Source organism: Cervus canadensis, chromosome 3 (assembly GCF_019320065.1).
Source record: "Cervus canadensis isolate Bull #8, Minnesota chromosome 3, ASM1932006v1, whole genome shotgun sequence".
Lineage (NCBI taxonomy): Eukaryota > Metazoa > Chordata > Mammalia > Artiodactyla > Cervidae > Cervus > Cervus canadensis.
In genome coordinates this window covers 80,727,474-80,754,648 of record NC_057388.1, presented here as the reverse complement: position 1 = coordinate 80,754,648, position 27,175 = coordinate 80,727,474, and the positions used below count along the sequence as shown (strand labels likewise).

General features: G+C 38.2%; 1 protein-coding gene across 3 annotated transcripts in view; it reads left to right on the top strand.

The window, feature by feature from the left end:
• The window catches only part of TSPAN12 (tetraspanin 12), a 66,864-nt gene extending 56,044 nt beyond the window's left edge, over positions 1-10,820 (top strand). For all 3 annotated transcript variants that reach the window (XM_043463560.1, XM_043463563.1, XM_043463562.1), the window contains one exon: positions 9,206-10,820. In XM_043463560.1, coding sequence (XP_043319495.1) covers positions 9,206-9,511 — 306 coding nt within the window. In that variant the 3' untranslated portion in view covers positions 9,512-10,820. The remainder of the gene's footprint in view (positions 1-9,205) is intronic.
• The last annotated feature ends 16,355 nt before the right edge of the window (positions 10,821-27,175 follow it).

Genomic DNA, 27,175 nt, shown 5'->3' with positions numbered 1-27,175 from the left:
GAATGGGGAGGTCTGGACAGGGCAGGCGCTGACTTATGAACAGCCCTGTATGTCCTGCTAATGCGTGCATTTTATCCTGAAGTCTGTGAGTAGTTGCCAGATGAAAAGACAAGTTCACCAATTTGAGGCATTGTTAGGAAAGTAAAGCTGAGGACAGAGTAGTTATGGGATGCTGATTTATTAATGATGATGTGCCATTTTCAGATAAACACACATAGAATCGCCTGAACGGTGAACGGTAGGGAGCTTTTCAAGTTCCATGGTTATTTAGATGGAATATCCCCAAGAAGTTCCATTCTCAGGGCTCCTTTATATAAAGTCAAAAACACTCCCTCATGCCTCTCTGCTGACTTCATTATCTCCTCCGTTAACTGCCGGCAGGGGTCGGGTTGACTGGGACCTGGGGTGATAGCTGTTTTATAATCCAAGCCTTGCAGGACCAGTTTGGGCTTGGTGGGGGGGCAGAATCCCTTTCATCTTCAAGCTTTGCTTGATCTAATCGGGTCTTGAACTATTCTGCTGGTTTTGCTTCAGGTATACAAATGCCTTCTTTCCTTTTTCTCCCTGTCTCGATATAGTTCAATGGTGAGTTTCCTGTTACCTATTCACTATTCAAACAACTTATTTTTCCTCCTGTGCTTTATTAGGAGAGACTTGCAAATTTTGCCTTTAGAAGGTACCGATATAGAAAGCCATGATAGTATTTTGACCTGAGAAAGTACCTCACAAAGTAACAATTTTAAATTTATGCTTTAAAAAAAATCATTAGGTTGGCTTTGTAGAGTCTGAGTGGAGGTGAGAATTGCGTCTTGATTGGGTGAGAAGGGGATCAGGTAGGGAAATGTGCATGTAATTCACGTGAGTGATTATAAGGGCTGGAATTCAGGTGTACCATTGAGGACGGCAAGGAGAGAATGAGTGTGAGAGATATTTAAAGGGGGAGAATGAATAGAATGATGACTGGGGTGGGTGGGGGAGTGAGTGACAGGGAAGCTGCAAGGACAGGGGTGCTTGACATTGACTTGGACTCTGGAAAGATGAAGAAGTCATTTGTTGAGGGGAGCAGTAGGATTTGATTAGCTCCACTTTGGAAATGCTGAGTTTAAGGTTCCTGTCAGGTCTCCATGTGCAGAAACCCAGTAGGAAGTATGAAGCTCAGGAGACAGAACTCAGCCAGAGATCTGGGTTTTGTGTGCCCTATTTAGGAAAGTGCTAGCTCCAAATACAATGGCTTGGATGAGGTAGAATTCTGTTTCTCTCTCATAGGTCAGTCAGCTGGTCCAGGCTGCCAGGCAGCCCTATTGTACAAGTTTGCCCAGGGGTCTTGGGTGGTTAGACAGTGTTTTTTTAAACATTTGTCTTCCGCAATTGCTCCTGTTTTCCTTAAGTTGCAGTAATGGGGAGGAGGAGGAAGTAGGAAGGGGAATATCCAATGCGTGAAGCTCTGCCCTCCGCACCTCTGCACACATTCCCTTGGCTTACGAGGCTGCGCTTAGCAGCAAGGGAGGCTGGTAAGTGTGGTCTCTGGATAGGAGGCTATGTTCCCGTAGAAAATGCTATGCTAGGAAGAGCGGAGAACAGACTAGGGCAAGTGGGATGTCTTAACAGTTTCCAGGTGTTATCAATATGTAGGAGGCAATAAATGCATGGGAGGAGGTAAAACTATATCCTGCGTAATATATGCAGCAAAGGACAGAAGCTGGGGAATGGCAATACTTAAGGGCAGAGAAGACACCTGTTGTAGGTAGAGAAGAAATGGAAAGCAGTGTCCTGAAAGCCGAGGAAGGAGAGGATTCTAGGAATGAGTTTTCCTTAGAGAGGAAGCATGGTTCAGAGGTTAAGGCTAGGCTCCAAACTAGACTCTTTGGGTTAAATCTTCCCTCTACTTCTTGCTAGCTGTGTGACCTTGGGCAAGTTTTAAACCTCTCTGTACTTCATTTTTATTACCTTTAAATTGAAGATAACCAGAATACCCATCTCATGTGAGTGAATTAGCATGTTTACAACCCTTCAAATAGTGCCTGTTTGTAATATATACTATAGTAATAGCTGAGAGTTAAAGTAAATTAGGGATTAAAAAATACACATAGGATTTTTCAAATAGAGTCACATATAGAACTCTCTGAGCAAGCATTTTATATACATTATATAAATGTATATATAAGCCCTATAACATTTATTTGAAGATGCTGTATCATTATCCCCATTTTACAGATAAGAAAGGTGAGGCACAAAGAGGTTCAGTGCCCTAATCCAGTTTCACAGAGCTAGTCAGTGACTGAACTCAGATCTATTTGATTCCAAAGCTCATACTTGTATTAGTCACTAAAATTTCAAGATGTGGAGTACAAGGTGAGGAGCAAGCTGAGTGTTCATAGATTTTTTTCACTTCTAAACCTCAATTTCCTTATCCGTTAAATGAGGTAATAGTAGTATCTGCCTCATTATAATTTAAAAAGAGTAAATTGGGCTACTTAATAAGAAACCCTTAGCAAATCACTTGGCACAAAATAAACACGAATCTTCAATGCATGGTGGTAGCTAATGACAATAATAACAGGAATTTATTAACACTTATTAGGGTAAATAGAAAAAATAGTGACGTATGATTAGATTTTTAACTAACCAAATTGCCCTAAATTTTGCTAGTAATGGCAGGAAAATATGCATTTTCTAGTTCTGTTTGTGTTGGCTGAAGGTAGATTTTAGATCAAGGTTTTGGGGACTTCATGTGGTTTCTCATTTTGTTTTCACATCTTTCCAGTTCTTAAGGACAAACATTTAGGTGGACAAAAGGGCCCAGCGAGAGATGACATCTAATGAGCAGTTTGTATTTATACATTTTCCGCCCAGACAGTGAACATCTGCCCCTGCACCTCACCTTCCTAGGGAGAATACCACCTTCTGGGTTTTCTGACACTTGTTCAGTCACTAAGTCGTGTCTGACTCTTTGCAACCCCATAGGCTATAGCACACAGGCTCCTCTGTCCTTCACTGTCTCCTGGAGTTTGCTCAGAACCGTGTGCATTGAGTCAGTGATGCTGTCTACCCATCTCATCCTCTGCCGTTCCCTTTCCCTTTTGTCAGCCTTTCCCAGCATCAGGGTCTTTTTCCAGTGATGGTTCTTCACATCAGGTGGCCAAAGTACTGGAACTTCAGCTTCAGCATCAGTCTTTCCAATGAATATTCAGGGTTGATTTCCTTTAGGATTTACTGGTTTGATCTCCTTGCTGTCCAAGGGACTCTCAAGAGTCTTCTCCAGTACCACAATTCAAAAGCATCCATTCTTCGGCACTCAGCCATTTTTATGGTTCAACTCTCACATCTGTACATGACTATTGGAAAAACCATAACTTTGACTATACTGATCTTTGTAACAAAGTTATATCTGTGCTTTTTAACATGCTGTTTAGCTTTGTCATAGCTTTCCTTCCAAAGAGCAAGCATCTTTTAATTTCATGGCTGCAGTCACCATCTACGGTGATTTTGGAGCCCAAGAAAACAAAATCTGTCACTGTTTTCACTTTTTCTCCCTTCTATTAGCCATGAAGTGATGGGACTGGATGCCATCATCTAAGTTTTTATAATGTTGAGCTTTAAGACAGCTTTTTCACTCTCCTCTTTCACCCTCGTATTTTTGGTAAAAATGACAGATGTTCAATAAATGTAGTCTTTTAAACTTAGGATTCTGCATCTCTAATGGGGAGCTTGTGAAGATGAAATGAGATTCAAGGGTCTGTGGGTTTTTTTGAGATACATGAAGACTTTTTCTACTGCATTTCCTGTGTATGGGTTTGAGTAACTTTACTCTTAACAGAACAGAAAATCCTGGAGTAAATTTTGTTACTTGCTGTTTAATTTTTTTAAGGACGGGTTTATTTTCCTGCAGGGCTTATGATTTTCAGTGGAGAACTTTTGCTCTCACCTCTTTAAAGCTCATGAACTCATGAACTGCCCTCACTCAGTTTTTCAGTTTTAAAATAAATAGGACTGAATGTTATTTATTTGTACCTGATAATTAACACTGTCATCTCAAACTTGGGAGTTATGTTTATTATGAAAAATCAGTTATGAAGATATCAATACTGGCATGTATTGGCACCTAGATTTTATTTATACTTTATCTTCATAAGCACATTAGAAGTCTGCCTAATTTTTTGATGTGGCCTGTGAATATTGAGTACTGAAAAGCCACAGGAGTTCTTCTAATTTTAGAAACTCATTTTGGAGCTTGATCAGAGAATAATTTCAAGTGTATAATTTCCTCAAGTGAAGTAAGGCATCTTGACATGCCTTCAGATAGATTCCAGGAAATAGAGGGATTAGTGATTTCTCTCAGATAAAAAGGTAGTGTTGTTATTTACAGTTGACCAGAATTTTAACATTGCAGCAAGCAAAGTAGGTTAGCCAACTTGTCTTATTCCATACCTTTGAATTATCTGAGATTATTAATGCAGTGCTAACATGGCTTTATTTAGGAAGAAAACATATTCAAGGTAAATCAACAGTATTTTATTTTGAGAAAAGCAAATAAATGCAATTTAGTTCTTTCCTATTGTGAGTAAGAGTCTTTGTGAAATGGAATGCAGTTTTGAACTCTAACATTTCTGTTTCCTTTTTTGTCTCACTCAACAGCAAACACTCAACAGTGTTTGTGCAACTAAATATCTGTGAATAGTACAATAGATTATATAGAGACACATTTATATTTTTTCTTCTCTAGACTTAGTGTCTTGCTTTTCAACCAAAAATCCAAGTTTACACTGAAAAGTGTAAACGTTATTCATGATTATTTGACTGGTTCAGAATAAGCTCACAACTTGTATTCAGACTGAACTGCTTTGAAGAGGGTGTTGCAGAATAGACCATAAACCCTGGAGTTGTGTCTATGAAGAATTCAGAGAGTGGCTAAGGCAGACAATCATGTTGTACACAGAAATCTGAAAAAAAAATACTCTTTTTTCAAGAAGAAGAATATTCATTTGGAAAGTTAATCCTTAACTTTAAGTAATTGTGTAAGCAATTCTCTGAAATTCAGCTTGATCCCTAATAGGCTGCAAGTTTTTACAGTGTCTCCTGAATTACCAAAGAATTATTAAATTGTATGCAGTGTAGAGAGATTTGTGCTTTATTTATATGTTTATACCTTGTATCTTTTTTATTAAATGATTTAATGCAACATACAACAAAAAGGCACAATGGATGAATAATAAAAATAAGATTTATTTATTGGATAAAGCTAAATAAGTCCTAGAGAAGTAATGTAGAACATGATTAATATAATTAACATTATATATAAAATATTATATATAAAATGTTATATATAAAAATTGTTAAGAGAGTAAATCCTAAGAGTTCTCTTTACAAGGTAAAAATGTTTCTTCTTTTTCTTTTCTTTTATATCTATATGAGATGATGGATATTCAGTAAACTTATTGTGATAATCATTTCATGATATATGTAAGTCAAACTATTATGTTGTATGCCCCAAACTTACACAGTGCTGTGTGAATTATAACTCAATAAAACTGGAAGGGAAAAATACGTAAATAGCAGTGGAAAGCCAGGATTAAAGAAAGAGTAATTGGACATGCTTGATGTGAAGGCAAATGGGATTACTGTGGCTGATTTCATATTTGTCCTTGAGCTTTCTGAAAGCCCAGGTGAAATGACACATAATCGTCTCGATCATTTTAATGTTTGGAGGGCATGTATTCTAGTTTTTCAAAGGGAGCAAAATTCTAAAGTATTTGCTCAAGTGCAGTTTTATATCTACCACTCTAAAATACTTAGGAAAACACCTTCAATATTATTTTTCAAAAATTTTATAGAGTAATTTCTTATGATGTTCTTCAATATCATTAAAATACACTTCAGTGGAAAATAATATGTAAGGGCACAGGTTAATATATTGCAGCATGGCAGAATTTGGTGGTCTGGTGTGATATTTAAATATAAGTTGAAGTACCTAGAGATGGCAATTGATATTATTTTAAAGAGTCTATAGATAACATCTCTTTCTGAGGGGTTTTTGATAGAGAAGGATAAAATATAATGAATTCTGGTGACAAACTTAGTCCGAAACTAAATACTTTCATTCTGTCTAGTTTGGGAGTTATCTTTGTAAACTAAATGAGGAAGTAATAGGGCTGATTTATTTATTAAAAATTGAGGAGTCTAACTAGGACCTTTGCTTTGAATAAACCACCTTTACCCTCCTTGACATGGAGATAATTTTCCAGTCCAGTGATCTCTAAGGAGGCCAGCTTCTGACTATGAGCCATAATGATACAAACCTATGTCCTCTCTTCTGGGGGAACTGAAAAGCTTTTTTCACTGGGATTCAAATCCATCCATGACAGCCTGGATTGTCTTAATATTTTATTGCATTTTCTTGTGTGGCCACTGAGCTTTCTTTAGATTCCCAGAACCAATAAGTCTCCCAGACTTTGCTGAGGAAGCATAGAGCCTCAACATTAGCCGGAGGTGAGATCTCAGGGCCTTTGTAGTTCTTTCTTGAGTATGTGCACAGTCCTGGGCTTCAGCATAGCCTTACTCACATGTGTAACTTTCTAGATCCCCACAAATATGTCAGAACTTTGCCAAAACCACAAAGGACTTCACATTCTCCAGTTTTCCCCCTCTGGCTTCTGACTAGCCCATTGTGTGCAACTATTCTCCGCTGCCTCAGGCAGCCTCAGTGTTGAGCAGTTACCTGTGAATGCTTTTGTCAAATACTCCCCGGAGGGAAAAAGACTGTTGCCCAGGTTGAGCTGCAAGTCAAGTCAAATAAAGACAGCCTTGCTAGTGAGCTCTTTCAGGGAACCACCAGATAGGACAAATAATGACCGTTCTCTGACAATGGGTCTTTGAAGGCGCTCCGACCCTTTTCTGTTGCCTTTGGTGGCTGCCGGACCACTGATTTTTACCGTAATTATGGGCTGTTTATTTTCAAGGCTCCTGCAGAGCAGGGGAAGGGGCACGGGAGTAAAGCAAATTAAAACGCCACAAAGCTTGCTGTTCTTAGTGAGATTCAGGTGCTTCTCTTGAATAAATGCTCCTCAGATTGCTGCAAACATTTGGTTAATTTCTGGAGTTCTAAAAAAAGTTGATTCTGACAATTTTCTCTGGTGGTTTCGTTGCTTATATGGGGGAGAGGCTATTCAGAGGTCCTTTTTCTGCCAGTTTTGTGGATGTTACTCTAGAAGTGCTTTTTAGCCATATTTTTACAAACAAAAAGTTGAACTTTTTGACTTCTAAGGTCCCCTCCCACTCTGGAACATTCACTGTTATCTAATATATCACATTCCCAAATATCCTAGATGATATAATTTACTGTATCTTTGTTTTGGTATATGTGGTTGTTTAAAATAAAATTGAAACAGACTTTACTGGATGCCAGAGTATGAAGCACAGTCAATTTCTGCTTTGTTTTAGTCACAAATTAAAAAAATATTACCTTTTCTGCATAGTTATTCAGCTTAGAGTGAGTTAGTCTAAAGGGATGGGAGATCTTTACATGTCAATGGGAAGAACTATATGGGTAAAATTTAAGCACCAGAGACTGCTGAAAAGGTAAAAATCAAATAATAATTGACTTATTTCGCAAGGTTGTATCATTAGCATATGTATTTCTTGAGTAGTTTACCTTTAATTGTGGAATTTATTTTAATTGTTCTTTATTCATTAAAGATCCATTTTTGTACTAAGTACTAAAAACATAGTTGAGGAATCAACTAAACCATGCAAAGCCATTTTATATCAATTTCTTTGGAGATGGATATGATGATCTGTGCTGCATTACTTAGCAATGATGCTAAAGGATATGTTCACATAAACTAATTTTCCAAATGTCTGAAGCTAAACCTTTTAAGTATTTTTGGTGTGCCTCTTTCCAAACTATGTTAAAGATTTCTTTGCTTCATAAGGAGAGACTTGATCTAAAGCCTCAGTGGCAAACATTCATTTTGGATAGTTACTTCACTGTCTTGAGAAACAGTGACCTCCACCGTCGCTGTTACAGGTGGGCAAGATTATTTCATCAGTACTCGGTGGGAACACAATGCCATGCTTTTGGTGTTTTATTCTCTAAAAAAGTGTTGTACTCATGCTTGTCTATTAATACCTGCTCTTCATAGATCCTGCATCTCTTTTAATTTGTGCTTTCTAATCTTCTGTGGGCTGATATACCAGATAAATCTGATCCCAACTGAGCTCTTACCATATATGAGATCACATTCTAGGTGTTTAATTGTGCTTATTCATTTAATTTTCCCAAGATCACAAACAGGCTGGCCCCATTATCATTCATGTTTTCATACAAGAAAACTGAATCACAGATTAAGTAACATGACCAAAGTCACAAAGCTTATAAATAGCAGAGCAGGGATTTGAATTCAGAATTCTGGCTCTGCAGTTCATGATCTATATGTTGTCATATAAGGATGTTTGTTAGAATTATGTATAAGCATAAGTGCAAATGGGTTCTGATGAATTACCTGAGCAGAACTCTTTGAAAAATACTTGAACGTCAGTGACTGTCTTTGTGTCATTTATTGTGGTTTCTCACTGTGTGTGTGTGTGTGTGTGTGTGTGTGTGTATGTGTATTAACAAGGTAAGATGACTAGAGAAGTTATTTTGTTAAAGCAGTGTTAAGTATCAATAGTATTACTTATAAATATTTTAACTTCACTTTTGGTGAAGTTGATAAAACGTTGCTAATGTTTTGCTCTTAATTTGCATCACATGGTATGCCAGAAAAGGTAGTTACTGAAATGTGTCTGTGACTAGTTTTACATGATTTTTATTTCTTAAGAGTAATGACTTATTAGGGTATAGTTACTTATAAGTGTCTTTGGAAATTTAAGTGTTACATATTATGTATTCCTCTCCTCCACTATAATGCACAAATTAACAGTAGGCTGATTCAGTAGCCTTGGTTTCCTTGATTTAGTTGAGTTATTTATAGAATCTGGGGAAGGAAACAAGAAGGCAGTTATTTTAATAATTAAAATTTATTTTAAGAATCCACACTTCTATCTCCCATCCAGCTGCTCACAGGGGTTCCCTATTGAGAGTCACCATCTTAAAAGTTTGTAATTCAAGTTGTTTGGTTCCACTAACTGATAGATGATTTTTTTTTTCACTATTTTGATCCTCTGTAACACAGTCAGAGGAATATTGACCGTATTATTTCTTTTACAGGGTTGTGGGAAGAAAATGTATTCCTTTTTGAGAGGAACCAAACAACTGCAGGTGCTGAGGTTTCTGGGGATCTCCATTGGAGTGACACAGATCCTGGCCATGATTCTCACCATCACTCTGCTCTGGGCTCTCTACTACGACAGACGGGAGCCTGGGACAGACCAAATGATGGCTCTGAAGAGTGACACCGCTCAGCACCTGCCTTGCCACTCAGTGGAGCTGCTGAAACCAAGCCTGTCGAGGATCTTTGAACACACATCCATGGCGAACAGCTTTAACACACATTTTGAGATGGAGGAATTATAGAGACTGTCAAAGAAGGAAACTACAAATTTATTTCACTGGACTTGTGAATTTTTTGAACACACACTTAACTGTTTCAGAAATGTGTAGAAATGAAAATGTTGCCATGAAAGGATACCCAAGCACATAATGTTCCACTCTTTGAAAGGAAGTGGGAAAAATTCCATATATTATGAAGCACCACCTGGACGGTAGTTGATGCCTTTTGTAATGCTGAGGACAGGTCTGATACCCACTTTATAGCCTGTGCAAGATTTTTACTGAACACAGTTATGCTTTGAGGTTTATGCTTTGGCAGAGTTTGACCAGCATTTCTGCATCCATGTAAATGCGCCGAAACATGCTAGGTGGAGTTGGAGCTCCAGTAAAGTTTGATTTATTTCCGTAAGCTTACTAGTATGTAAAGTTCCAAATAACTGCTAACATAGGAAGTTAGACAGTACTAATGATTTTTATTACTTGGTGATATATTCTTTTGAGGAGAAATAGATTATACATAAGTACACTCTGAAGATTGGTGACTACCTAAATGTGATTTTTGCTGGTTACTAAAAATATTCTTACTACTTACAAGAGCAAACTATAGCATTGTCTCAAACTGATCAGGGATGTATGTGTATATGAGTCTGTGTTAAGTCTGTATAATTCAGTAGATTTCAGTTCTTATTAAGAATAACAATTGTGAAAAGGATAAATCCATACTGTATAGCACCATTATTTTAACCTTTCCTGTTAATAGAGCTTTAAAATTCTGTCTTGGGTTTGTATTACATACATAACTGTTAACTTAAATACTTAACCACTAATTTTGAAAAATTACTCATGTGATACAAAGGAATCATTATAATTCAGAATGCAGTCTAGTTTCTAAGAAGTATTAACAAAAAAAGTTTACATGTAACTTTAGTTCATTCAGCAAAACCTGGATGTTATCCTTCTGCCAAACTGAGACTCATTTTGACACTAAACACTTTATAAAGGAACTTATCTTTGCTTTCTCCAAATCAGAAGCAGCAGTCTCCAAGTCTCACTATAATTCTACAGAGAATAGTTTTCCTTTTCTCTAGCAAAAAACCAAGAGAATCTTAAAGTAAGTGACAATTTAGCTAGAGATTTTTTTTTTTTTTGCCTTATTTCACTGATTAAGATACTGTGGTGAATTACACAGATTATTAAATTTTTTACAAGAGTAAACTATATTTATTTGAAATGGGAAAAGTGCATTTTACTGTATTTTGTGTATTATGTTTATTTCTCAGAAAATAGAAAGGAAATTAAAATGTGTCAATAGATATTTTCTAGAGGGTAAAAATTTGCCTGTGTCTAATTTTTATACTTTATAATCACTTTCACAAACTATTAGCAAGGGGGAAAATCTGAGACAACATGATTGAATAAAGTAATAATAACTATCTCCAAAACCCAAAGCTACTCTGTAAGAATATGTATCTTCACTGAAAAATGACAAAAAGATGACTGTTTACTTTACAACTTTTCTATTTGAGCTAAATGATAAATAATGTAGTTGTCTGATATAGTACAAAATATGCCCATTTATGTCAATTTTTCTTCTCACTGTTTTCATATCCCAGTTTCTTAATTTTCTAAAGAAAATGAGCCTAAGGAATACAATATTTGAAATCAACTGCTAAGTATCATCTTTCCCATAATTTAAATAAAAATTGAGTAGATAACTTGCTCAGTCAGAACCATAAGCCTCCCCAGGATCCCTGGTGGTACAGTGGTTAAGACTCCACACTTCTACTGCAGGAGGCATGGGTTTGAACTATGGGTCAGGGAACTAAGACGACACATACTTCACATGTGCTAAGTCACTTCAGTTGTGTCTGACTCTGCGATCCCATGGACTGTAGCCCACCAGGCTCCTCTGTCCATGGCATTCTTCAAGCAAGAACACTGGAGTGGGTTGCCACGTCCTCCTCCAGGGGATCTTACCAACACAGGGATTGAACCTTCATCTCTTACGTCTTTTAGCTGGCAGGTTCTTTACCACTAGCGCCACCTGGGAAGCCCACATACTGCATAGTGTGGTCAAAAAAATTTAAAAAAACCAAAAACGTAAGTAATTTCTTCAACACCTCAACTTCCCATCATGTCACCTAAAATGCCAAGTAATTAAGACAGCTATGAGTATTATTTGAATTATTTGGATAGTAGTCTAAGTTAGCTACTTCCCTTTTGACATATCTTACAGTCACAGAACAAGCATACATTATGTTGAGCTCAGTAAAAAAAAAAAAATTATAAATAGTTAATTTCTAAATTTTTGATGTATTACCTGACTTAATATTCTCAGGAATACTCAACATAAATTTAGACAATCACTTCATGCACTTATACACTGCTTAATGGGACCAAATGACATTTATAGCAGTAGACCACAAAGGCTTCTTATGGTAGCACCTGGAATAATAAAACTGCAAGGGACTTTAAAAAGTGTATTTAATACAGTGGAGCTGAGGGCATTCACTGTTTGGGCGCACTGAAGACAAATAGCTGTTTCTTTGCTATTTTTAAAAGCTTTATTTTGTAAAAAAAAAAAAAAAAAATCAATATTTCTTATAGTAAGAAATTAAGAAGATTATTTTCAGACTAGTGAATAGTCAATTCAAAATGCCCTGGAGATTCAGAGATGACAATAAAAGATGGTATCTGTCCTCTTACATTGTAAAATCTGGTTGTACTAGCCACCAATGAGAGTAATACAAGAATATTCAGCTAATGGGGCCCTGCTTAAGAATATGAGATCACGAAGGTAGCTTTCAACCTGAGTCAGGAAGGAAGAGGGGAGCTTAGCTAGCTCAAGCAGAATATTCCTGGAGCCACTAACTCTGAGCTTAAAAAATTACATTATTTGGACTCACAGACTTAGCAAAATTATGGTAACTATGGAGCAGGGGGAAGGGTGGGATAAAGGGGTGGTTGGGGAGATTGAAATCAACATGTACACACTGCTATATTTAAAACAGATAACAAACAAGGACCTTCTATATAGCATAGGGAACTCTGTTCAATGTTTGTGACAGCCTGGATGAGAGGTGAGTTTGGGGGAGAGTGGATACATGTATATGCATGGCTGAAACCCTTTGCTGTGCCCCCAAAACTATCACAACATTGTTAATTAGCTCTACTACAATACAAAAGATAAGAAAAGATGTTCAGGTCATAAAAATTTCTAAGAAGTGGAAATGGTGTTGAAAGTGTTGGGAGAAAATAGTTACATTGTTTGAAGGACAGGGCCTGCCATTCAAGGTACATAGATGGAGCATAGAAAGCTTGAAGAGATACCATGGGAAAGGTGGTGGTGGTTTAGTTCCTAAGCTGTGTCCAAGTCTTGTGACCCCATGGACTGTAGCCCGCCAGGTGCCTCTGTCCATGGGATTTCCCAGGCAAGAATACTGGAATGGTTGCCATTTCCTTCTCCAGGGGATCTTCCCAATCCTGAATCAAACCCAGGTCTCCTGCACTACAGGCAGATTCTTTACCAACTGAGCTACGAGGGAAGTCCATAGGAAAAGGAAATGGGAGAAATTTGGGTTTGGGGACTTCGTTCTGTGAACTCAGTGGTGAGTTACTGAAGTATTTTCAGAAAGAGAAGTGATTTGTGCTTGGGGAATTCAACTGGATTAGCCACTTGAGAAGCTGGGGACAGGGGCACAGGTACATCCATTACGCAGCTCTGGGGGGTGGGCCATCATTTTGTTGGTGTCCGTTAAGGAGTGCTTTGGAGTTGCAGGACCCTATAGTCTCTTGAAGGGCTTCCCAGGTGACACTAAGTGGTAAAGAACTCATCTGCCACCAGATGGAGCAGCGGTAAAGAATCTGCCTGCCAAGGCAGGAGACACAATAGTTGCAATTTTGATCCCTGGGTCAGGAAGATCCCCTGGAATAGGAAATGGCAACCCACTCCAGTATTCTTGTCTGGAAACTTCCATGGACAGAGGAGCCCGGCAGGCTACAGTCCATGGGGCCGCAAAGAGTTGGACATGAAGCCTCTGGAGAGAGCCAGGCTGATTGCTGGTGTCGTACTGCAGGAGACAGCAGAAACCTCACTAGGGCAATGGAAGTCAGAAAACGCAGCGCAGAGCACAAATGACAAAAGGGTGAATCCACAAAGATTGGCAGCAGACTGATCTTAGGGGGTATGAGATGAGAAGTGAGAGAACTGAAATGTCTAGATTTTGTACCTGGGAAATTGGCTATGGCATTAACCTAGACAGAACGCCGGAGGGGGGAACCAGTGTGTGGGAAGGTAATTAATTTGGTTTGGGACATGCTGGGTTGGACATGCCTGCAGGACATGCAGATGGAGGTGTCTACAGGCAGCTGCAAATTCCCGTCTGGAGCTCAGGAGAGTTCACCTCAAGCCTGAGAATTTTTATGCACTGCTTTCCTATCTCAGGAAGCCTGACAGAAAATGGGCTGAGAACCAAATCTTATATGAGGGGAATCTTAAGCAGCACGTTACAAGATCTTTTTGTTTCAACTCCCACACCTGCGTGTGAGTCAAGGGAGGTAAAGAAAAGAGAAATGAACACACCACTGAATCTTCTGTAGCAAATGGAGCCGCCTCCTTTTGAAACAATACTGCCAACTGCCATGTTGCCTTACCCGACCCCACTTCCTATCTTTCCCTGATTTACCACTGACTTTGTCTCTCCTAATAGCTGAGGTCTTATTTTCTCATGTGCACAAACACTGACAGTGTCCACCCACCTCCTAGAAACACATATGGACAGTCTTCAATATCATCTTGGAAGCTCATTTATTTTCTATTGTAATATGTGATTATTGCAGCCATTCTTAGTCTCATGCACTCATGGGTGCCTACCGCTTGCGAGGCCAGAAGGTGCTACACGTTTTCCACATTTTTTTTCTCTCTGCTGTTCACAACTTCTTCACAATCTATAGCATCATTAACCTCATTTTACACATGAAAAAGGACTAGGAGAGACTGGAAAATATATTTAAGTAGTACGTGTGGCCCTCCATCTTCCTCCCTCTCAGTTTTGTGACGTGGCATCTTCACCAGCCTGTGGGGAAGCTCAGCTCATGCCTCCCATAGAAAAGTCAGATCCTCTCACATGTGAATCAGTATCTCCAGGACCAATTTGTCTCCACATTCTGTTACTTCTTCCCTCAAAATGACTTTTTTGTCTAATAATTTCCTTCTTCCCACTATATTCCCAGAACAAGTTCAAATGATCTAAGGCTTTGTTTGAAGTCATAAATTGTTCTCCCCACCCCTTGTTTCCTCCCACTGATGTGTTTTGCACACACAGCCAACTTAATTTCTTTAATCAGTTTTACTGACGGTATATATATATATATATCTCCTCAAGGACGAGATCAAACCAGTCAATTTTAAGGGAAATCAACTCTGAATACTCATTGGAAGGACTGATGCTGAAGCTGAAACTCCAGTATTTTGGTTATCTAATGTGAACAGTTGACTCATTGGAAAAGTCCCTGATGCTGGGAAAGATTGAAGGCAGAAGGAGAAGAGGGTGTCAGAGGATGAGACGGCTAGACGGCATCACTGATGCAATGAACATGAACTTGGGCAAACGTCGGGAGATGGTGAGGGACAGAGGCCTGGCGTGCTGCAGTCCATGGCGCTGCAAAGAGTCAGACATGACTGAGCGACTAAGCACAACACGCACACACACACACGTAAGTATTAGTTTTGAGAAACATACATATATATATATTATACATACTCATGTACACACACACTCATCATCAAAACCACAATCACAATATAGAATATTTCATCATCTCAAAGAGTTTTATCATGCCCCTTTGCTATAAATTCTTCCAATCCCCAATTTTAGCTCCAGGTAACACTGGTATGTTGCTCAAATTAATTCTTGTAAAACACGATTTTAGCATGTCACTTCCTTACACACTTCCAGGGATTCCCTGTTGAAACTAAGACAGAGATTCCCAATTCATTACTGTGTAAGTCATTTCTATAGCACACTGGGTCAACAAGCCTCAGAGGTGACTGGCCAGCCCAGGTCTTGCCTGGCTAAGTGAGGACTACAGGGAAGCAACAGCTCAGCACACACTATATGTGTAATATACAGTGGCTTACACAAAGTAGAAGTGACTTTATATTTCATAAAACATACGTGTGTGAGTAGCCCGAGGCTTGCTGCCTGAGGATGTCAGAGTGTCAGACGCCTCTGCTGCTACTGTGCTATGCCGTGGTGCTCCCCTGGTTCACCTGGTCCCAAATGAGACGCTCGACTTCCACAATTCAGGTGGCAGGCTGGGGAAAGTGAAAAGTGAAAGGGGAGGAGGCTTGCCTCTTTCCTTTGAAGACATGCGCAGAAGCCCACAGTGCTTTCATTCACATATCATGGCTGGAGGGGTGAGTGGGAAACAGTCTTTGTTCTGGAGACCCATGTATCCAATTAAGCCAGGAAGCTCGATGACCATAGAAAGAGAGGCAAGTGGGTGTTTGAGTCTATTAGCCATCTCTGCTGCATGCCTCAGTGTCTGCAGAATAAAATCTTCCACTTAAACTTCTTTTTCCAAATCTATCCCCTAAAACTTTCCCACTTGTCCCTGTGTACCACCAGATGGGCCAACTATGGTTCCCTCATTGCCTCCACCATCCCACACATCCTGGCCTCCTTGTCTTTGCACATTACGGTGCTTCCCTGACGTCCATCATCGCCATAGTTCACCTTGCACTCAACCTTCAGGTCCCAGAGCAGCAGCCACTCCCTCTCTGAAGCTTTCCCTGACCACTCCACCCCTTAGCCATCCTTCCTTCTCTGAGCTCAGTATTTATTTGTTGCTACTCTGCTTCTTGCATTTTCCATTTTATAATATTATTTTTCATTGATAGTATTAGTATTTTTTCTTTATATATCTGATCTCACTTGAGGGAAATTATTATGCCATTTTGTATCCCACTCAGCCTTTTGCATAAGCCTAGATATTGTTTCTTATATATGCTATAAATCACTATGTATGTGAATTAATATATGCATGAACTGTGAGTTGGTTAAATGAATCAAAAGCTATTGTCCAAAATGATTCCAAGAAGGAGAAACTGCTCTAAAGGACGTTGTCTATTCTTGAGTGAGATAGGATACTGGGTTATCAAAGGCTAAGTACTTATTTAGCTGTAAATGGATGTAGATTGGATCTGCAGAATGTGTTTAGAGCTTAGCCAAGTCTTACTAATGTCTGAGTGAACTATCAAATTGTATTTGTGGTCTAATCATATAATAGTGTCTTAGATTTATAAAATGCTTTTATCCCTAACTCGCAATCCTTTAACTTTTAAATCTACATTTATTTAACTGGGAGTGTACAGAGTGAAAGCTGAGTGCACCTCCTTGAAGAAATCTCTGGAGAGCTGGAGGTTGGAGCAGATCACTACTGATGTTGCAATTTCCATGTAAATTCCAGAAAGCAACTTAAAAAAAAAAATGTGGTAATCCAAAATTTTTTGCTGAGTACATCAGAGTGTTTGATTTATTCTTCTTGTAATCCCAATGAGGTCAGTTTTATAAAGCTAAGGTAAGTATGGATCAGTGATGTTAAGAAACATGCCCAGAATTATATGGCCAGTAAATGATAGGGTTGGGATTTTAACAGACTTTTTAAAACTCAGGGTCCATGCTCATAACTGCTTTATAAGAGGGCTATGGCTTCCTGCTGTTTTGACTAAGATCAATTGTAGAATGGGGGCTTTCCAGGTGACTCAGTGGTAAAGAATCTACCTGCCAATGTAGAAGATTTAAGGTTTCATCCCTGGTTTGATCTCTGGGTCAGGAAGATCCTCTGGAGTAGAAAATGGGAACCCTTTGCAGTATTTTTGCCTGAAAAATTCCATGGACAGAGGAGGCTTGTGGGCTACAGTTCATGGGATTCCAAAGAGTTTGATATGACAGCAACTGAGCACACTGTGGTAACAAATTTCCTAAATTATTTTTAATTTATTGATCATGGCAAATTGTCAATTTAATATCTTGCTCAATTTTACTAACTTGTACTTCTTCCTGATTTTGTGTGTATATTCAAAAGTTATATTCATTTGTTTTGTATGTGTGTGACACATTCTTTTTTTTTTTTTCTTTTTTTCTTTATTAGTTGGAGGCTAATTACTTCACAACATTTCAGTGGGTTTTGTCATACATTGACATGAATCAGCCATGGAGTTACATGTATTCCCCATCCCGATCCCCCCTCCCACCTCCCTCTCCACCCGATTCCTCTGGGTCTTCCCAGTGCACCAGGCCCGAGCACTTGTCTCATGCATCCCACCTGGGCTGGTGATCTGTCTGTTTCACTATAGATAATATACGTGCTGTTCTTTCGAAACATCCCACCCTCACCTTCTCCCACAGAGTTCGAAAGTCTGTTCTGTATTTCTGTGTCTCTTTTTCTGTTTTGCATATAGGGTTATCATTACCATCTTTCTAAATTCCATATATATGTGTTAGTATGCTGTACTGTTCTTTATCTTTCTGGCTTACTTCACTCTGTATAATGGGCTCCAGTTTCGTCCATCTCATTAGAACTGATTCAAATGAATTCTTTTTAATGGCTGAGTAATATTCCATGGTGTATATGTACCACAGCTTCCTTATCCATTCGTCTGCTGATGGGCATCTAGGTTGCTTCCATGTGACACATTCATTTTTGATAGATATTATTGAAAGGACAAGTTAGAGTCCTTTAAATATATTTAATTAAAACATTATGTTTGTTTAAATGTGTGGAAGGTGTACATACTGTCTTTGTATAAGAAAAGAAATTCTTTAGTCTATTGCTATCAACATTGAAAATGTAAAGTAGGATTTCTGTTTCCAGCCAAGATGGAATAACAGGAACCAAATTCACCCTCCTGCCTGAAATAAACAACAATAACAAAATATTTGAAACATGGATTTTAAAACACTGAACATCAGGCAAGAAAGGATAGTGATCTATGAGGCTGGTAACAAAAGAGGTGAGTCCTATGGTTTTCCCAGCTCATTGCCTTGAGAGAGCTTCCAGTATGTGGCAAGAGGATGGAGAATCTAAGTAGAGCCTAGAGAACTTACAATGAGAAGACATGGAGCTCAGAATACAGGGAGACTAGGGCACTACGAGTTTGGAGGACTGGGTAATGAGGAGAGAGATGGGAAGATATTTTTAATAAAGAAATTTTTAGAGATGAAAACTATAAAGTGTGACGTGAAAGATAGGCTGGATAGAACTAGCAGAACACTAGTCACTGAGAAAGAAGAGACTAATACATTTCAGGACATAGCAATATAAATTATGCCAAAAAGAAACCAGTGATAGAAAAAAACCAGAAACATTGAAAAGTGCATCTCTGAACTGTGACAAGTTCAAATGGTCTAACATATATGTTCCTGGTGTCCTCAAAGGAAAGGGGCAAAAGAAGGACTGCAATAAATGTTAGAAAAAATTTCCAAGTTTGATTTTTTTTTTTTTTGCTTGTTTCTAGTCTGGCTTTATTTATATATTTATTTTTGAAGCTAATTACTTTACAATATCATACTGTTCCTGAATCAGAAAGATTATTATTGTTAACATAATAATTTGTCCTCAGTTGATCTTTTGATTCAATATAATTTCCATCAGTATCCCAGAAAGTGTGCTTGTAGAAATGGACAAGCCAATTCTCAAATTCACATGAAAATGCAAAAGAACTAAAATATTTTTAAAAATTTGTACCAGAAGAACAAATTTTAAGGATAAATACTACGGAATTTTGAAGAATATTATAATGTTATCAAGACTATGTGGTACTGATATCAAAATAGACAAATAGAGTCATGAAACAGAATAAAAAGTCCAGCAATAAACCCTACATATATAAGAACAACTGATTTCGAGCATAAGTGCAAAGACAATTCAGTGGCAAAGACAATTTAGTAGTAGAAGGATAATCTTTACTTTCAACAAACAGCACTGGAAAAATTAGGTATCCATACACAAAAACAAATAAAACTTCCCCCTCCAACTTTGTTCCATGCCTCAGACCATAAACAAAAGTAATTGAAAACTGGTCACAAACATAAATATACAACTGAAAAACAACACTTTTATGAAAACAGGAAAAGATTTGTAACCTCAGATCAGGTAATTTCTTAGATATGGTACCAAAACATATTCCTTTTCCCTTTGTGTGTCTATGGATATTCAAAGCATTAGTAAAAATCACAAGAATTAAGGGGAATGAAAGAGGCCAAACTATAAATGTAGTGCATACTATGTGATTCAGTTTATACAAAACTCTAGAAAATGCAAATTAATCTATAGTGACAAAAGCAGATCAGTGGTTGCTATGGGGAGGACATGGAGGGAAAAAACATGGGCATGAGGAAACTGTCATGGGGATGCTAGGAAATTTAAGAGATATCTCAAGCTCTGACAGTGCTTGAACCCCAGTTCCTATAGGCTAGGTCCCTACTTGCCTGTTTGGACTGTGGTTCACTTCCTAACTTGTTCCTACTTGAACTGTATGTTCTCAGTCATGCCCTGAGCGTCACTGACATTTTCTTCATTAGCCACTTGAGCAATTTATGAACCCTAGTGTCTAGTCATTAACCGTTTATTAGAACTTAGCATAATTTCTCCTGCTTTAATTGTTTTTTTTTTTTTTTAGATTTTTTTTGACGTGGATGATTTTAAAAGTTCTTTTTTGAATTTGTTACAATATTGCTTCTGTTTTATGTCCTGGTTCTTTTGGTTGTAGGGCATGTGGGATTTTAGCTCCCTGATCAGGTATTGAACCCACACCCCCTGCACTGGAAGTTACGTTTTAACCACTCAATCGCAAAGGAAGTCCCTCTCCTGCTTTACTTTAAGATAATTTTGCCTCAACAGAACTGAACAAATCAAATGCTGAGCCAGCTATTAAGCCTGATAGGTTGGGACCTTGCAATGATTCAGCAACAAGCTAAGCAATCAGATGTAGCCTCTCTTCCACTCCTCAGGGATTTCATTCTGCTCCAACCCAGAATATCTCTACCATGCTCTCAGAATGTATTCTTTTCCTTACTCTTAAAAGAAGGTTTAACAACATAGGCCTTAAATAATGGTCTTTGATTGATCTAGTGAAGAAATACAGACAGCATCTCCCTCTTACTGAGGCAGGAGAAAATTTCCCCCTGTTATAGAATCCATTGTTTAAATGCTTGTCAAAGGGCAGGGTCTGGTAACTCGAACAGATAAACGGGAGAAACAATAGATGCATAGAATTAAAAATTAAGCCTTGGGCTATTACCTTTTATATATTATGGATGAAGTGTGTGAGAATTTAACTGTGCTTGTGTTATTAAGTTCTCCATACATGCATAACTTAAAAATCTATTTCCCTCTGGAAACCTGTCCTCTGACAAAACTGGAGACGAAAATTGCTGTGATGAAGGTATAATGTGCTATTATTCTGCTGAGGTTCAATATGAATCAATCTGACAATCAGATGTCTAATGATGGTTCCTAATTCCCTTCTAATCTTTCCTCATTTTCTTTGGAATTCATCTTCTTATTTTTCTCTTGCCAAGTTTGAGACCAATTCAGTTCAATTTAGTGAGACCCATTGAACATCTGCTATGTAGAATAAGTTGGGCTGGACACTATGAAGATCAGAAAAAATATATATGTTATAATCCCTGCCTCAAGGAACTCACAGTTTAATTGAGAGATCAGGCAAATGGGCATGGACTTGTTAACTGGTGCCTGGTAGTTTCTGGAAACTGAAGGTACTCATTAATCTGTGAATTGGATTAAAAACCCTGAAAAAGAGTGTAAGGCTAGATGCAATGTGTGTGGTACAGATACAGGATTTCAGAAATAGCAAGACATCAAAGTAGGCTGAAGTTTTGAGCATCATGGAAAAATTGTACTTGTGGTGAAGCAAGTTTTAATGAGAAGGATATTTCAGGTTAGGGTCATTATGAAAATCAAAGACATGGGTGTCAGCATCGTGTGTGTCTACTGCAGAGAGAAGCCCTTAATGATTAGAGAAGATGGAAACACAGAAGTAGGTTGGGTCAGATAATGGAGGGCCTTGTATGAATTTTGGACTTAATTCTGAGGTTTCTGAGGGCATTGGAGAACCCCACATGTATTTTTATCAGCAGAGCCCTATTTTGGAAATTTACATTTGTGTAATGTGCAGGGTAGTCTGAAAGAAAAGTACTCTGAAGGCTAGGAGACCTGAGTGTAGGACAAGAGAAACTGGGTAATGACAAGTTGAAGTATTAGGTTTGCAACATGGTTCAGAAAAGAAAAGCCAATTATGGAAAGTAGAAAATCATGAAAGGCACAAATTGTGAAGAACAAACAAATTTTGACTTCCTGACAGTCAAAATTTAGGACAATAGAGTCCCAGATACAGAAGAGGAAAAGAAAAAGCAGAACTGTTGTAAAGATTTTGTTTTTGATTCAAGTTTGAGATTGTCATGGCCAAGTCAGGCTCTTAAAGGAGAAGACATTTAATAGTGATGAGTTTAGAGCCTTGAGAACAACTGAATTGTCTTCTGTTACCTCAGCAGTGCCTCTGTCTCTTCCTTCTCCTATCTTTCATAGGAAAGAAATATGGTGCTCATTCCTCACCATTTCCTTCTTATGTGGCTTCAGGGTAACTTATTCCAATAAGAGCCATTGTTAGGATGTTTCAGAAGGCCCAGGCTTCATTTGTTCCTGAGGCAGCTGTGGTCTGACTTCTCACTGAGGGCCCCATGGTATTTGAGCAATCATTTCTAGACTTCTGGGCACCTTCTGGACTTACTTTTGCTTCCTTCAGCCCTTAAGTTGGGCATGCTTCTAATTCCCTGTATTAAATCTCTTTCTACTCAAAATTTCTAGACTGGAGTCCTCTTTCCTCATGAGTTCCGACACAAAAACACATTCCCTGTGAAGAGATGATGAACGATGACAAGGACTGAGTGATAATTGTGTGTGTGTGTGTTGGAGAGGTACAACTAGTGAAAGACACAGAGAGGAAATGGTATGAAAATTAAGAAAAAACTGAGCATGTCATGAAAGAGAGGATACTTAAGGGAGATTTTTGAGGAGAAACATTTTTTTAAAAAATCAGGTAAAAGGACAAAATAAAGAATCTGTAGAGACTAGAATCTATCGTATGGTGTAAAGCAAGTCAGAAAAAGAAAAACAAATATTATACATTAACTCATATATGTGGAATCTAAAAACATGGTGCAGATGAACCTGTTTGCAGGGTAGGATTAGAGAAGCAGACATAGAGATGATTGTGTGGGTACTGGGAAGGAAAGGGATATGGGATAAATTGGGAGATTGGGACTGAGATATATACACACCATGCATAAAACAGATAACTAGTAGAAACCTCTTCCATATTGCAGGGAGCTCAGCTCATTGCTCTGTGGTGACCTAGAGGGGTGAGATGGGGAAGGGTGGGAGGGAGATCCAAGAGGGAGGGGGTTTATGTATACATATGGCTGATTCACTTCTGTGTACAGCAGAAACTAACAAATTGTAAAGCAACTATATCCCCCAAAATTTGTTAAAGTTAAAAAATAAAGGAGGACTGCTTGCTGAGAAAATGGTGTCATATTTGTCAAGGTGAAGGACAACTTGCAGGAATTTAGTTTCATGTATTGTTATTCCCACATATTGAATCCCAGGGTCAGTTAGACTGATATCACCAAAATAGCATCCATAATGTTTGGTGGGATGATCAGATGATCACGCTCCCTGGAACTTGATTACCACAGAGGAGACAAAGTCTTGAAAGCCCTAGATTAATAAATGGAATTAATAGTATTGTCCTGCCACATAAAAGCAAATTCCTTCTCTGGTCTTTACTAATTGGTCTAGAGAAAAAGCATTTGGTACTTTTTATAGTGGCATGCTATTAATCACATCTTGACCAACAGTACAAGAGGCAACACTACCTGATTATTTTTATGAGTCCATTCAAGTCTACAAGATCCATGTGTCTTTGGCATAAACCGTGTAGGTGAATTAAATGGATTGGGCAGAAATCTCCACCACTTACTTTTCAAATTCGTTACTGGCAACTGTTTCTGACATATTCCTGGTGATTTTTGAAGTGGGGGGGGGAGCTATTCCAATCACTTTCATTTGATCCTTCCTGCTTTATAGTCCTTACTCCATAGATCAAACAGCTGAGGTGGATATATTTTCTGTTGTTGAAGCATGATTTATATTCAGAAACTGCATAGGTAAGCACAGAGGAGTTCACACCCATGGGGTCTAATTTTTGCATTCTTTCTCTGTATTAAAAAAGACTTTCTGGCTTCTCAGCTCCATTTAATGTAGGTCATTGACTTCCTTAAGTCTCTCCTCTGAGTAGGGCCACACTTCCAGAATTATTGTTAGTTCTGAGCCAGTTCAATAATGTCTGAAGAGTATTCCTCTTTCCCCACAGCACAGTCATAACAGTAAATGACAGCAGGTTGTTGTAGGAAACTAAAGGAAGAAGATTTACATGACCTTCTCATGGTGGTGTGGCAAGGGAGATCCTTAAGGGAATATGGTTCTCCTTTCATTCATAGGCCATGTTTACAAACTGGCTCAAGTTTAGAAACTGGGTGACAAGTTGTGACTCTCTGTGACGTCAAAGTCAAGACTCTGTTCACAAGAGTTAAAAATTAAAAATGTCTTTCTTATATTATCCATTGTTCAAATATATTTGTTCTAAGAATACTATAGTCAATGAGCCACTCACAAAGATTTCTGTGGATTAAACTCTTTTGATTACTGCTTGAATCTTGCTGTCCATGTGTTTCATCAGCTCCTGCTGTTGCTTAATGTGTGAATCAGAGAGCCCAATTCAAAGGGAGCGTCTCTCAACATCAACACTGGCTTGAAGCACCCTGAGCTTTTTAGGAGGTCTGTCCTTTCCTTGGTTGTTGTTGATGTTTAGTTGCTTGGTTGTGTTGGGGGACTCTTTGCAACCCCATGGACTATAGCCCGCCAGGCTCCTCTGTCCACAGGATTTTCCAGGTAAGAACACTGGAGTGGGTTGCTATTTCCTCCTCGAGGTGATCTTCCTGACCCAGGAATCAAACCTGTGCCTCCTGCATCTCCTGTATTGGCAGGCAAATAGTATATTTCTCAATGCATTGGTAAATGTAGTATTTTTTAAACACTCCCTTGGACTAGACTTCCTGGGTTGGTGAATGGGACACACATGATAAATTCACTCCAAATTCCCGACTTCCTAAATATTTGTATGTGTCCTTCTACAATATACCAAAGATATCTGGTATCTCCACTTTATTTAGATTGCATGTATATAAATATACATACCTATATGAACATATGCACATATATAGATATAGATAAACAACTATTGAAAAGTAAATGGTCAGTGTAACATACAAATCTTAGGCTTGTATCTGAAAAGCGAAGAAAGAAACTGGAATCTGAAAATCTTCACCTGCCATTTTAATGCTTTTTTCTTAAAAATAATAAAAATATCTGAATCAAACAAAGCAAAACATTAACATTTGCTGCATCTCAGTAGTGAGAACACAACTGTTTGTTTATTCTTTCTATTCTTCAGTATTTCCAAAATATTTCATATTAAAAATATTCTAAACTCTCAAACAATCAAGATGAAGCCAACGGTTGAAAGTAAATATGTTTGTAAGCACAGATCATATTGCAGGTGTTTGGAAAAGTAATTCTCAACATAAAAGCCCTTAAAAAGAATTGATCACCAAAAAATTAACCTCTAAGAAGACAAAGACAGAAGTAGATGAAACTGATGCTCTAATTCAAAATTTTTTATGAAGAGATGATAATTCTGCATGTTTCTTTGAGTAGTTAGATGCGTTAATCTTGCCATTATGATGGTTTTATTCATTCATTCCTGGAGACCAGGCGCTTCTCCTAGGAATGCCCTTCTCCTTTATACTAGAGGTTAGGAGAGGAAGAAGCTAATAAAAAAGAAAAATTTGTCTGATGCCACAGTTATTGCAATAGCCAAGCAAGAGCGCATATATTTTGTTTACACACATTTCATCTCAAAGTGTGTGCTTTATGTGTAAGTGGCCTTTAACACTATCATCTGCTTACCACTGACTGCTGTGATGACTGTGATTCTTTTTAATGATTTTAACAGAGAAGGGAGAATAGAAACTGATGCCGAAAACTCTAGCTAACCCAACCAGAACTGACAGCTCTTCCCTGAGATTTTCTGTGTCTTTAATTCAATAAAATAGCTTGGACTGAGAATTCTCAAAGAGGAGGAAGAGCAAGCTTCTAATAACCACTTCTAAAAGTGAAATAGAAGAATAGCTGAATCAGGAGTATGAAGCTACACTGAGACACTTGGGGAGAAATGTGTACTTTGGAGTAAAATGTGCTGAGCTCACGCAATATATGAACAATTTGAAAGAGGAACATTTAGGGTCACCTGAATAAATGTTTTCGCTCCTCAAACAAACCATTGACCTCTATCCAGCTATTTCTATCCACACACCACTAGCAGAGGGAATAGATAGGATTATCCTAAAACCTTGTCATTTGAAAGGACTTTTCACATCTTTTATTTTATTTAACCCTCTCATCTCTCTGGGAGATGGGCAGAACTTCATTTCAGAGATGGAGACATTGAGGAACAAGACTGGACACATTTTCCCAGTCTCACAGCCGGGTGATGGTACAGCCCAGGCTTCTGGGGTTTTCCTTTACATCTCGCTGACTCTTCATTCTCCTTACTCGCTCCATGTTCTCTTGGTCTTGACTTTCCAGTTTTAGGGAGATTGAAAAATGTTTATAGCAATTCCTTTTGGGACTCCTTTATGAATCACATAGTGTATTGACCTCTAAGGGATAGTGTTTCATCACCAGAAATACTGATTCAGGTAGGTAGTATTTTGATCAAAATAGTTGAAGGTGGAAGATGTTACCCACACATAGATGCATGCCACAAGGGCTCATTTCTATGCAGACAAAAAATGCAATCATTTTGGTCTCTCCAAATCCACTTAGCATATTTGATTTTTTTTTCTCTCTTAGGAGTAAAGCAGTAGAGGTGAAGCTTATTACACACAGCTGTTACTCAGCATATTCTGTCCTCTATGCTGAGTCATTAGTCATCTATTGCTTTTAACATGCTAAGCCTAAAACTTAATGGCTTATTTACCAAAGGGGAAAGAAGGATAGGGATAAATTAGGAGTTTGGGATAACATATACACACTACTATATATAAAACAGATAATCAACAAAGACCTACTGTATAGCACAAGGAACTATGCTCAATATTTTGTAATAACCTATAAGGATAAAGGGCTTCCCAGGTGGTGCTAGTGGTAAAGAACCCACCTGCCAAGGCAGGAGATACAAGAGATGTGGGTTCCATCCGAGTTGGGAAGATCCCCTGGAGGAGGGCATGGCAACCCACTCCAGTATTCTTGCCTGGAGAATCCCATGGACAGAGAAGCCTGGCAGGCTATAGTCCATGTGGTCACAAAGAGTCAGACACGACTGAAGATACTTAGCATGCACACAGAAGGAAAAAGAACATGAGAAAACATATAATTCTATAGACATATATCTGAATCACTTTGTTATACACCTGAAACTAACATCAGATTGTAAAACAACTATATCTCAGTTTAATAAGACACTTAATGACTTAAAACAAC